Source organism: Bombus vancouverensis, chromosome 3, assembly GCF_051014615.1.
Source record: "Bombus vancouverensis nearcticus chromosome 3, iyBomVanc1_principal, whole genome shotgun sequence".
NCBI lineage: Eukaryota > Metazoa > Arthropoda > Insecta > Hymenoptera > Apidae > Bombus > Bombus vancouverensis.
In genome coordinates this window covers 8,658,357-8,672,989 of record NC_134913.1, presented here as the reverse complement: position 1 = coordinate 8,672,989, position 14,633 = coordinate 8,658,357, and the positions used below count along the sequence as shown (strand labels likewise).

Here is a 14,633-nt window from a genome sequence, read left to right as displayed (position 1 = left end):
CGTCATGTCAAGGCGTGTCAACGATGTTTTAAGAATGCTGAACGGGTGGTAGGAATGGTGTCTGAATTACTGTGATCGAATCAAAAGTGGTAGGCTTGAATTGGTTCGTTGATGGATTTCTAACCTGCACTTTGTTTTCTAGAATCACTCGGTTTAGTTGAACGTGTATTAACGATGATCGAACTAAATCGGTCCTGGGATGTTCTACTAAGAAGATGTTTTTGTTGGGAATTTTTAATGTTGAAGAAATCAACAGCGTTTAGCTATTTATGAAAGGAAATGCATCAATTTACGAGAAATTTTATTTGCAAGTGAAAAACATTTGAATTATATCAGCCTATTATGTGTAGATGGAATTCTTTCTACCGTCTCCTTTTTTTATTAGATGCTAGTTATAATCGTATTTTTATAGTAGATGTAAGATTGCGCAAAATCTAATTCTGTCTTACGAAGTGATTAAGGAATAACAAGGATAATGATAGAAAAATCGAGAGATCTATTTAGTTAAAATTCTATATGTTTCGAACATACAAAGGCAGAGAATTTAAAAAAAGGCAAGCTATCGTAGGTACGAAAATGGATTAAAGCGATCTCAAAAGCGTGTTTTACAGCATCCCTCGGGGATATCAGTTTATAAATTCACTCACCGTCTTCTCGACCCTCCGCGTCCTTGGCCTGGATAAGAATCGTTCTGGAGTAATTCAATTTTTCCAGTAGGTTCACCATCATGGCCAGCCTGCTCCAGGCGTCCCCAGGTGGCCTGCAACCAGACCAGAGGTTTCGTTCAACGTAAATAAGGAACGAGTCAAATTCCCATCGTTAGAGGTGTCTAGCTATCGGTTGAAATCGCGTAACTAGAAACCGGAAGGATTCAACCGGATGATACTTCCCTATTGCAATAAATATTCCAGCAATGATTCAATAAGCTGCCAGAACAACGAACCAACTACATCACATCGAATAAGACAATTAAACAGCTTGTGCTTTGTAAAAGTGACTTTACTCGTTTCGTTATTACTAGCTTACTGCTATTATGCAAAAAAATTTATAGCACGGATAATTTGTAACCTGTGACTCGTAAAATTTCACTGATAATATTAGCTCAATTGTACAAGAAAGTTTTCATCAGAATTTCACGATCTTCGCGTTCGTCGTATCGGTGACATTGTTAAATATACGAAATGTCGGTCCACCGGTGTTTCTCTGACGATCGCGCGAACGTTCTCGCGAGAGAGCGCGTATCCATCGGCCACTTCCGTGTTACTGTAAATCCAAAGTCGTCCGTTTAATTATTTTCACCGCGATGAATGGCAGTGCGCGGGGGATCATTTTCCAAGCTATCGATCATTCGATGCTATCGTGCACAGCCCTGGAGGCGGCGATAAAGAAACGCGCAAGCAGAAAGACAAGGAGGAAGGAGAAAAACAAGAGGAGGAAGAAGCAGAAGAAGAAGAAGAAGAAGTAGTAGTAGAAGAAGAAGAAGCGGATGTAAAAGAAACGCGCACGACGCTTAGCTCCAAGCCGGGATTAATCGATTGCCGTCATGAAAGGTCATTCGTTAATTGCGCTCTCTCCGCGTGCTGCACACGTTTCCGTTCGTCGTCCAATCGGCGAACCTCTTTATCGCTAAATTATTATCGACCGCTTCTGCGGCGGCTTTATTGAAAATTAACGCGTTCCTCGGAAAAATACTTGAATTACGGAGACGAGGTGCCGTGAATGGCTGACTAGCAAATGCTACGATTACTGCATGCCTGCGATTAACGCGTACAGAAGAGATACAGTAGCATGTTCGTTGCGAATTGAAAGTTATTATAGGCTACTTTGTGTACATATCGTGATTGGGATAAGTTGTGTTTAAAACCAGGAGTTTAATCTAACGTGGAACATTGCAATATCTCGGCAAGTAATTAAAAAAATCAATCGATAACAGAGTAAAATATTTCGTTAAAAGCAAAAGACAAGCTTATCCACGTTTGCGCTTCGCTAGGAAATCTGTCATTGAATACAGTTGATTCTTGTATTTGAAAGCGTGTAAAACTTTTTGAAAGGCGAGTTAAAAATAGTGAAATTTTTTAGCGAAGGTAAGATATTACTTTTGCATGATTTATCATCTAACACGTCTGTTTTTAAGTGTTCGAAAGAAATTTATAGTTAAATTTATTTTCTTCTTAGTACAATTACCTTCTTTCTGTCGAAATACGTATGTAGCCAATACGGAACACGTTTAGCGATGCATAATATGGAACTTGTCAATGATGCTGATACTGACGATGATGATACAGAATTACACTTATTTTATAGCGGAAATTACAAAAGAGATAATAATAGCGAAGAGCAAGTCCAGAGTAAGAGGAGTTCAATGTAATCGTTGTTTTCATTGAGGTCACAAAAAGTGTACTTTGCATGCGTCATTCACGATATCAATATGTAGAACACGAAGAAAATGAATATAATGTAACATAAATAACAAAAATAGAGAACAATTGTTTTGTTTGTCTTTTTTGTTTAAATAAATATTCATTTCTCACAGTAAAAATAAAAGTATCTCAGATTTCTTTTTAACTCGTTCCATTTGATCTTTTTCACATTTTTTACCATGACTTCAAGACCTAAACTTCTAATAATATCATGTCTCTTATATTTAACAAATTCAATAACTAATTCTCAGTAATTAATTATTAATTTTGTCATGTTTTAACGTTAGTACCATTGAAAAGAAAAGCCTGTTTCGCTTTCCGGGAAGCTTTCACAATCAAGTGTTCCATATTCCAGGATGCAGTTACCCTGTATTAGTAAATTGAAAAGTTGTAAATCATAGGTATATAGAACTTCTTTTCACAATTTTACAAGTCTTACGTCTTAAGATAGGAAAGAATATTAAACGGATCTCTGGAATTCTCTTTCATACTCAGATGTTAAAAAAACAGAACTCAAAATATAATGTATATTGACCGACAAGAATTAAAAATGAAATGTTGCATTAACACAACATTCCCATTGGGTTAAACCGTAAAGATCACATTTTTATCGATGGCTTCCCTCCAATAAATATTCCCTACATTCTTTTCTCCCTCGCAAGACATTCAAGAACGCCATCAAACACTGGAACCTCAAACTGGACCAACCTTCCAGCATAAAAAAGGCAGACAACGCCATAGAGCATAAATAGAGAAGTTTGAGTGGAAGAAGGGAATAGTGGGAGGACATGAAAAAAACGGTGACAGTGATTGATCTCGCAATTACACGCTCTCAGGCACGCGCGGTGGGAAGATCAAAGTTGCTATCCTCGATGAATGGAGGTGAAAAGAAGAAGAGGATAAAAAAAAAGAGGAAAAGGTGAAAAAAGGAGAGGGAAAGAGATAGAAAGAGAGGAGGAGAGGGAGGGAAGGAGAGAGAGGAAAGGAAAAAAGAGCGGCAAGGGGATCGACGGAGTGGCGATTCGACGGCAGATTAATTGCGATCCGAGTTCTATAAATAACATCGTAGAGCAAATTCACGTTATTCAACGAGCTAAGAAGAGGATCGAGGAGGACATGGAAGACGATCGACGATGTTACGATCGCGTCCTTGCCAAGGAAACGCTTCGCTCGCATAATTGTTAATCGCTAACGAGCAACAATAATTAACTTATCCAGGCGGACATAGTATAGTATGGTAAGTTAGGTTGGTTGGGCTGGTCGAGTTGGTTGGTTGGGTTGGTTGCGCAAAGAGGCTGAGTCTTGGATCGCGAGTGTTCGCGCAGTTACGGGACTAAAGGGGCCTTGAAACTCGTTTAATGGACGATAGATCGCATCAGTCGGCCAAGCACGACTGTTTTCTCTCTTTTAGACCGGTCTTTTTTCTTTCGTCTCGTTAGAAAGATCCTGAGGATCGATACATTCCCTCGGTCCCCGCTCGATCCTGAATAAAAAGCCTTGTCTCCGATCGTGCTCGAATCATCGACGAAAAGACGTCCGGCGCACGTCTAAAACGGTCCTCCTCGCTTTTTATAATCTTCGACTCGTTTGTAATCACAATCAACCATAATTAGACTGCGGTTTTTGACGCGATTTCTTACTTTTGCGAACTCATTTATTTCCTCGGATTGATTTTTTTTTTTAATCGCTTGCTCCTTTCTCGACAACATCGAATTTCAATAACCGTCGAAACGAGACACGTTATCGTTTCACGTGCGCACTGACGAGACCCTCGTTCCTTTAAGCTGGACCGTGATCGCTAACAACCTGTCGCGTCGATCCTCGCCGGCGATTCCATGGTATGGCTTTCCTTTGTCAGCCATCGAGAGGGAGAACGCAAAAAAATAATTACACGTTGATCGGCGTTTCCTCGAACCTGGCCGTGTTTTCCATTGCCATCGCATCGGTATCCTGTGTACTTTTATTTCGATGAGTCACTCCCACGCTCGACGTTTCGAGAACGGAACAGGTTCACTAGCTAAGATACTTTAACGGACGTTTGCTACTCTACCCAGCTGCACATTTCTCTTTTCCAGTCGAAGGACGATGTTGAAGAGAGATTTGTCGGATAGGAGCCGAATTCGACATTTTATCATAAGTGAAGATTACATTTTTTTATTCTAATGTGATTTAGCTTAGTTAAAAACGGAAATAACTTATACGGTTTGAAGATATATAATACGTCTTTTAGAAATTCATGAATTTCCATGAAAACGATAATTATACACCTGATATCTATTAATATGATAATCATTAAAACAGTTTTGCTAATATTTGATTGATTAGGTTTAAAAATTGCTCACGTGCAACAAATAAAAAGTGTGGTATATCATATTTTACACTTGTGGATTTGCTTTACGTTCAAAGACCGCAAGAAGAAACACGATAGGTCTATTTGTGTTGGTTTTCTGATCATGATGATATTTATAATTATCTCATTCGTCCAAATGATGATGCTTCGTCACAAAACAGTAACGAAATCATCATTAATTATTTTGAACCACCGACACGCACGAACGATCAAGCATCCCAGAAGACGAGACCCCCACGAAGATAAGTTCATTCGAACAATTAAGCGGTTTTCATCGAAATTTCTCGTGCTGTCACTCGCGATAAATCACGAGCACAGACCATGATAGCGTTCGTCGTCGCGCATGATGTCTCTAGCATCCTGAACTTCCTTGGTCTGAGAAATTGATGCACCACGAAGAGAATTAATAGTCCAACACAACAGCCATAATTCACAACACCTGAAGTGTCAACATGAATTCATAGTCGAGCGCGCTATAAGCTACGAATATCTTTCTGTCTCTCTATTCCTCTCTTTTTCAGGCGCTAGAATTTCGAGAGATTAATCGGTTTGACAAATGCAGCGTATAAAGACGACGTTGCATGCGTGTTCCTCATCGAATTAAGGGCGACTTGGTCTCCGCTTTGCGAGAGAAGGTTGTTGAAGCTTCGCGTTATCCCAGATCAAGAATCGATGGAATTTTAGTTAAATATCACGGAAAGAAGCATGATAAGTCATACTTTGCGAATTTTATAAGGGAAAAATTTTAAAATATAATTTTATATCAGCGATACCATATTTTTATTTGGTTCTCGGATTAGATACTTGCTCCTTTTACGCTCTTAAACAATCGTATCGATAGGCTCAATCGTGAACAATAAAAAAGGTACAACAAAGATTTAAAAAAAGAAATAAATAAATAAACTGAATCTCTTGCAATGAATAATTTGTGGCCGTGGCGTAATCTGCTGGCGAGCGTATGCATCGCGCGCTTACCGACTGGACTCTCTTTCTCTCTTCCATTCGAAGAGAGCGAGGATTCGGACCACAAAACCGCAAAACCACAGGATCAGCGAGTTCAAGATATATCACATGTTCCTTCTACAACCGGCTGATCCTAATACGTACAGCCAAGCCTAGAGAAATTTCTATCCCTTGATGGCATTTAATGGTAGCGTGCCAGCTGCATGATGATAACGAGAAAGTTTCGAATAGCCGTACATGCGAGAATTATTCGCGTTTAAACGACGAAAACCGACTAAAACGCCAGAACTTCCCCTATTATGTGTAACTTCGGTCGTAAATGTTGGGAGTTGTGGATTTTCGAGGTTCGGTCGAATTTATGTTTGCAGCAAATGTTTTGGAACTTCTATCTACACTCTTAGATTGGCTCCAAGTTTTACCAATACATATAACCGTGACAATCGCGTCTGTTATATCGTTAATGGAACTTCGATATATTTTATAGAACCCATACAATATACATGTAAAAGTTTGCTAAAATAAGCGTTCAAATACTTTTGGCGAGTCATCATATAGAAAAAGAAGGAAATGTAAAGAGATTGTTAAATGACTTACCCGACTCTATAGTCCGTGCAAGATGGTGGTGGATTCCAAACGGTGCTGTGACAAAGCATCCAGTCGCACCAGATCTAGAACAAAAAGATTCAACGTGAAAGGAAACTATGTTGGAATGTTGGAAACTGTTTCTATTTATAGAATATCTAGGAGACATTTTACTTCATCCATCCTCCGGAAAGTGAATCGTATAACAGCAGTCGTGTATCACGTCTACTTTATCGCTAATATTAATGGTCTTACGTGAGACGAGAGCGAAACTGTTGTTATTATTCCTGTGTTACGATAGCGATCGAAATTCTTTCCAGGAAGATCCACTCTCAATTATGCGATGACTTTAGTAACGGAAGTTCTTCGTACGCGATGTACTTGGATTAGCAGTCGAATGCACTGTAATAAATCTAATAGACTTGTGAAACATTGTGCACCGTAATAAGTCTACAAGAACCTTTTTTTCTATTAGAAACCTTTCTCTGTGAAAAATTACAAATCCATCGTTATACACGCATCTGAAGGAGATCTCTTTTATTGGAAATTTGTTCCTTTTATAGAAATTTCAGATTGATTATTTTTACCACTCTGCTAATTCTATCGATATCTCACTTTACAGCTAAAGCGCAGACAGAATAATCAACTCTTTATACGATATTTATACCAGAAAACTCTAACAAACGAAAAACACTGTAACTGAACCCATTTCAGAGACATAGCTCATCACAAAATCCTTAACAACGACGGTATCGCGAAACGGTGCACATCCTCGAAGGCTACACCAGCTCGAGAACCAGGAAGAAACGGGTGATGTCGCGGTTCCAATGGTTTGTCATACGGTTGACCTTTATCGATGGAGCGTGCGTGCATAGCTTACGTGCGATAGGTGCATTAATCGCGAACGCCAGGTTGCATAATAAGTCGAGACACGAACGAACCAGGTCCTGGGCCTGACAACGGCCACCGGCGCGACGGACGAATCTTGCGTGGGTGCGAACCAACCGTTGCTTCATAAATCTTCGACCGCTTATGCGCGCGCGCGTGCGCATACACGTTCACGGCTCGGGATTATAACGATGACAAGAATGTCGACAAGCTACGATCGGATCGAGTTCAACGAAAAATTGATATACGTTCATACGGAAGCTTGTGAATCACGTGATTAGCTTAAAGCGTGTCGATTAAAAATGATAATAAATTATGTCGAACGTGGTTGCATTGTCAAGAATGATTTGTATAGTAGATTAGTAAATAGATTAGCGATAGTGGAAAACGGACCGAAATCCGACGTTGTTAGTGGATGGGTGAAGAAATAGTATAATACGAACAGCCGTGCTATTCAATATCCTAAAATTAGCCCTGAGTCACGTACCATTTGAGTGTTGGCACCCAAATGACCAAAGCGCTCAAATCCCATCTCACGAAAAAAGCGCTTATTCTTGACCGTTGTATAAACTTAGCTTAACGGGATCTTTTGAAGTTCACAAGTTGTGACATTCGACTCATAGATCAATGAAAATGAGATACAATCAAAATAGAAAAATAAGAAGAGGAAAAACATTGTTTTTTTTTTGTTTTTTTTTGGAAAATAATAAAGTGAATTTAAAAATAACTTTCTATCTTTTACTCGTATTCTTAGTTTACAATAAAAACTAATAGGTGAAGCACGGATTTACACGATTGTTAGTCCTAAACCTCGTTTAACACACTTCATCCTGTATATATTATCAATTTACGCATCGATTTTCTCGACACTCATTATACCGTTTATCCAACTAAAATGATTAATCAAAATTCAATTTACAACATCGCTGTTGATTGACCGCTAAGTCATTCCACGTTATTTTTAGACCTCGCTGATACGACAATCCAAGTTGACTCATAACGACGATTGTTCATCATCCTCGACGGAGGCTGACTTTCTCGAGTCAAGATTCTTCTGATCGATCGATCGATGATCGATGCAGGGGATAACGCGCGAAGGAATCTTCGGCCGCATACATTACACGCCATATTTGCGCGAAACGCGGTAAAAGATCAAAATAACTATCTGAATCTCTCGTATAAATACACGTGGTTTTATGTTTCTATTTCTTTTTATTCTTGCCATTTTTCTCGAGATTAGACACGTCGATTAAAATCTGTGCAATTAGAATGACGCGTGGTTTTCCCGGTACGGTGAAAGTTTCTCGGAAAAAGAGATCTTGATAGAGGCCCATTAGATATGCCAGAGATAACGGAAATACCTTGATAGCTGGTAAAAGGACTTGCATGTCCTCGCTAACAACCATCCTCGACTCTTCGCCGCTGTCCAACTGAGACTTGAGCAAGGACACGCCACGTTCTAAAATCAGATTGAACATCTGCAAGGATACAACCAGTGCCCTTTCTTGGACCTCGGACCGGTACCCTTGCTCCATTTGGGAATCTGAAACAACAAACGGAAAGATAGGACCGTTAGCGACACGGACACCAACTAATCGCTTTTAAAAGGTTTCTTGCTAATGGCAATAGTTCAACTGTCGAGAAAAATTTATAGCTGCAAATATGTTTAATCATACACATCGCTAGTCTTGGAAATATCTAATTTTTCCATTACACGAATTTTATAATTTTTCGACTATTACTAAGGGACGCTAGGGGACAGTTACGTCGCTAATTTAGAAATTGATTTTAGTTTTCAAACTTCTCGTCGCTAAAGACGATTTTTCTTTTTTTTTTTAGTTAATAATAGATTATAGCAAGTTGTTGGTCAATCAAGGATTTTATACACGGACCTTTACTGTAAAGATAATGTCCATAAACCGCATGTGGTTCAAGAGTCAACTAATTTATTATTCGTAATTTAATAGATACGAAAATAAAATTTGAAAATTCGAGGTTAAATTGTACTGTAGTTAACCTTTTATAACCTCGTGTGACTCGAACGTAATGATCTATGTATCCGCATTTTTTTCAATATTATTTTGCACGCTTATTACCGTACCACCTTATTTTATCATTGTATCATTACTTTGCCAGGAAGCAATTTATACTAGTTATTAGTTCCTATCTCTCACATCAGAATGAAAAACTGTAATCAATCCTTTTTTCTTGCGAGTCAAGAAAAATTTGATTATAGATGGTTAAAGCGGCTGACCAGTGAAGCTATGAACCCGAAGATCGCGGGTTTGAATTCCCATCGCTAGAACCTTCCGCTTTTCGTACACTTTTTCACTGTAATATTGTTATTTTTATGTTTTATGACATAATCAGCTAAAAATCTACTTTATGATACTAACCTGATCTGCAATAAACGCTATAAAACTATCATTTCCCAATGTAACGTTACAAATTAAAAAAGAAAAAAGAACATCGCAGATTTTGCATTAACAATTTCACCAAACTACTTCAATACTCTCAGAATATCTTTCGTTCTTTTATCGATGATGATGTTTACAATCATGATAATAATTTAAAAATACAAAATCGAAAGTAGAGGAAATTTTAACATACAACGATAAATCTATCTCTCAAATTACCCTATCAAATATTGTTTCTTCTTGGATCAAATTAATACAATTAGTACAATTCAACGTAAATTGCAAATAGAAAAGCCTTGATTAATTGAATAATAATCGCTCGTTAATGCCATTGAACATTTCACGTACAAATAGTAAATCTAGCATCAAGCATCCTCTCCTGAGAGATATAACGCTACCGATGTTACAAAACCAAACTGTACTACAAAATCCATCAGTGATTTCAGCAAACCACTCGAATATTCCCAGAACACGTTCTTCACTCTGAATAAAGACGTACAAAGGAATATACGTACTCAGCGTCCTGTGGCGAGGGAGAGACGTAGTACAGCAATAGAGTAAATTGAATTTGCTAAGGGCAACCGGGCGAATGTGTTCGGTGTCCCTTCTCTTGTAACGCGGTCCGTGGCGAGCTATAAGTACGCGAAACGTACTCTCCCAACGATACCCATGGCGTCTGGCAGTTTAATTTATCGCGTACGAGGATAATAATTAGTGTTTAGCTTCGAGGTTCACTCGAACCACGCGACCCGTGTGGTCTTCTTCCAGAGTTGGGAGTGTAAAGGGTAATTAGTTAGGAAGATTTATAGAAAGGCCTCGACTAATTACCAATACGATCATTAGCGAAAATTACGCGTATCGTTCTGTCGACTTCCTCTTCGATTTCCATCCCCTCCTTCTTCAACCCTAGGTCGTTCTTACTATTCCACGAACGTACGAATACGTTACGCGTACCTGCCACGAGCAGGATAGCTAGTGATGCGATCAAATTCGATGAAAAGTTCGAAACATTTATAACAACTGTTTTTAACAATTTTTAGTTATTCGCCAAGCTGTCCCAATACTCATAGAAATCTTTTATGAAAAAATACTGAAATTTCGGTTGCACCGTAAAGAGACACGACTGTCCTCATTGGACAAAAATGAAATCAATTTGAAAATATATATACATAGAAGTTACAACACATTTACTGCAAACATGATGTATAGACACAGCATGTTCAGCTACGGGTGTCAGAAAATTTGTAGTTTCTTCTGGTTCTTTTATTTTTTTATTTTATGTATATGTATGTGAATATTGTAATATGCAGTGATCAGTAATTTGTGTGGAAAATGTGTGTGGCTCATATAAGACAGCGTTCGGTCACACTTAGCAGCACCTCCAAAATACTTAATGCGTATGTAATTTTTCTGTGGACACTCGCAGACGGGACGATTTCGGTGTGTGTATGAAGTTTGTATAAACATTGTTTATGTGCGCTATTATTTATTAATTATTTATGGGGACGAAGGATTAGAGGAAACATTAATCCTCTCTACTCGAAAATTTTGAGTCGGTTTTTGATATGCTGTTATGGATTTTAATCTTTTTAATGTGCGATTTTTCTTACGAGGTAAGCTGCTGTCCATGTATCATTCGATTGGAGGATCACTGTGTACCCCGTTGCTTAGGCTGACCTACTTTCGTTCGTGTAAGGAGGTTTGCTCGCGTGCAGGGATGTTTTGGCCGATTTTTAATCGCCAATAACTAAAAGACAAAGCCGAAAACGCAATTTTTTATTCCTGATTTTCGTCTTATTTCGGCTTCAAGAATCACCCCTTAAACTTCCTGACATCCATATCCGAACATCCTATATACATGAATATTCCATATCACACGGAATATTTAAATCTCAATTTTGTAAAGCTCATTCTACGTATGGAAAATAAGGAAAGACGTAGCTCACTATATATAAGGATAACAGTATAACTTATCAATCGTTATCGTTCAACGAAGACCGAGGCCATCGTCCCTCTACGAGCTGGCAATTAATTACTCGACTGGCTTCTCTGTTTCGCGAGTACCAAGCGTTTAACTGGGAATTAACCCCGAGTAAAGGAGGCGAAAACGGTCGGACGTGGGGTGAGCGAGGTAGTGTGTATGATTGACGGGGTGTTATTAGTTGTTAGTCACTAGATATTGCGAGAACCGAAGGCCTCCGGTTTCGTGAAATAATTTTTATTGTCGTTTAGAAACCGTTTTTCATTTTTCTAATTCTAATTCCACGTTTAATTTACTAACGAATATTTATATTAATAATCTAATCAAATTCATAAATTTTCTTTAAAAAAAAAAAAAACTTCCATCGACTTCTTCCTTCTCTCACCTTACATTTTCTTTACTAAAACTTTCATTCCACAAACTTTACTGAGAACCAGGAAGTCCAAACACAAACGATGTAGAGATCAACTCACAAGCAATTAACCGTCGACGAGAGATTTGATTGCCACTCAACAACTTCCCCGACTCTCAAACCTCGACCTACGCTCCGAACTACCAAACTCGCAAAGTATCAAAGCCGAAAGTTGCAACAGTTTGCGGAGGACGACTCTGGTAATTCGATTGATGCGCGGAACAAGAGCGCAACGAGGAAACACGTCATCTTTTTCTCCTAACGAACTTTGAGCGCATCGTCTCTGGCGAAAAGCGGCGTGCAAACGCGTGTGCCGTCTAACGAAGTCGGCGAGGTACCGAGGTCAACCTTTCTGTTTCCAGGACCGATATTAACGCGATTACCACGCGAAAACGAACGGAGAATCGAGTTAGCCCAGCTGCGCGGATAATTCCATTAGCATCGATTCTAGCGGCCGACTGATTCGCCGTATTTGCAACGCGGGGCCGTCGTTCCAGCAATAATGAATTTTCACGAGACGTTTAATTCGCCGACGCGACGTCGAGAATGAAATCTCTTCGTTGTCAAATTAATGCTGCCTACCAATGCTGCAATGGTGGATGAAGTGAATGTCGTGGAAGAAAGAGAATACTATATCGTTCATCCGATGGAATAATAATATAATTAAAAACAATGCAAATTTTGTGTTGAATGCGTCGCTAGTCTTAGAAGTAGCTAATTTTTCTGTTACAAAAATTTACTAATTTCTGAACGTAGAAATACGATTTCATTTAATCGAATGCTAATTAAAATGTGATATAATAAAATGATTTATGAGTATATATTATACGTATAAACTGTACCTTGGCCGGTTCGGATAAATACGTACCAGTACATAGAATTGTACTATACTTGTATATATATATATATGTCGGGTTTACATTAGAATTAGAGTTAGAAGCGTGAAACGAATCTTCGTTTGGATTACACGTGTCGTTATGCAATAGAGAAGACATCGACTAGTGCAAATATAATTATCATAGAACTGAACAAGTAACCGTGGTAATTAGATACTCGAGAAACTAGAATTAGAAACCTATTTTCCCGTAATTGGGACAAAGACTGTTTGTCTGTTTGAAGGACTTTAGTTAGCTAAATCTTACTCGAAGAATAGGGTCTGCGTGTGGCGAGCTATGGGACAGAGACCGTTGGAATGTTTACTGTCGAGTGTTACAACTATTTCCTTTTTAAGGAGAGCTATAGAATTACTCCATGCCTTTGTTAGACAAAGCGTTCATCCCGTGACCGCGGCTACGTTCGGCAACAGACTGTCGCCTCGAGCCAAAGCTCACTATCACTAATCTCGAACAATTACAATCGGATTGAATGACTACAATTGTTTAATTACAGCTATCGTAGACTCTAGATTACAATGTTGCGGGATTATCCAAAATTCCAGAGGCTCCGGTGTTCTTTCGTCTCCGACATATATATATTTATATTGATATAGTAACTTTTGTACTAATTATTCGCCATACTAATAACAAGATGATCACCTATTCTAAGATTCATGTTACATCTATTCATTGCTCTTGTATAATATAATTCCATTTTCTAAAATTATATTGTTTGTCTCGTGCTACTTTCTACTTAAAATTTCGTTTATCTGCCATCCCATTAAATAAACTATTACTAATATGGTAAGGAATATTAGTATACTTGGTGTTTCGACCACTCGCGGAGAGACGCGATCGCGAGAAGCACGCCAACGGGAGTTGTAAATTCCCGTTACGATTAGATAATCGACGCCACGAAATGATCGATCCCCTATTTCGATTAGGATAATAGAGGTGGTTAATTGAATATGACACTGATGTAACAAGGTGTGAATGACAGTTTATTCCAACACTTTGTGAAGAAGATAGTTACTCTGGTGCGTATGTATAAGGTAAGTAATTGACCGATCTTCGGGTGTAAACCCAGTCGAAGGATGTTGTATGTTTGAAGGTTGAAGAATCAGTGATGTCCGGTGACGATGCTGTCGCGGAGAAAAGCTAAGGATGGGTGTGTCTAGCGCACGGGACTCTCGGATTGGTTGTTAATTGGTTAAACAAAGGTTAGTGGACCAGGAAGGGTCTTAGCTGCCCTCGATAGAAAGTTGCTGTTATCATACGTGGAAAAACCCAATTTTCCCTTGTCCAGCCGTGGTAAACGATAGTCCTTAGAAAGCGTTTTAGAAAAAGATATTTGTTCGGTCTGAAGAGCCTGAGCAAGCAAATTATTGGAATTTATGACGGGTACGTAAGGCTATTGAGGGTACGCCGTAAGGATGAGCGGACATCTGGGGTCTGTCTGACCCGCGGTGTATGGCCAGGTTCAAGTAGAGTGTTGCACGACGCAACACTTGGTCTAATCCGATTTAAATTCTTTGACAGACATTGCACGAAACTCTCTAAAACAATTTCATGTATCATTTTATAACCCTATATATTTAACACTAGAACTACCGATAGTTAACACGAAGCTATTTCTACAAAAACCAGTCAAAATGACTGGTCTTTTAAAAAAAAAAAGATACGTAATAATAGAATATTTTTATATTTATTGAGTTATTACTTTCTTACGGAAGGAATTCCATAAT

General features: G+C 38.7%; 1 protein-coding gene across 2 annotated transcripts in view; it reads right to left on the bottom strand.

Moving 5' to 3' along the window:
• LOC117165896 (telomerase-binding protein EST1A) overlaps positions 1-14,633 on the bottom strand; it is a 149,900-nt gene that overhangs the window by 51,807 nt on the left and 83,460 nt on the right. For both annotated transcript variants that reach the window (XM_033349376.2, XM_033349378.2), the window contains exons 18-20: positions 8,565-8,746; positions 6,328-6,401; positions 648-760 (exon numbers count right to left, since the gene is read on the bottom strand). In XM_033349376.2, coding sequence (XP_033205267.1) covers positions 648-760; positions 6,328-6,401; positions 8,565-8,746 — 369 coding nt within the window. The remainder of the gene's footprint in view (positions 1-647; positions 761-6,327; positions 6,402-8,564; positions 8,747-14,633) is intronic.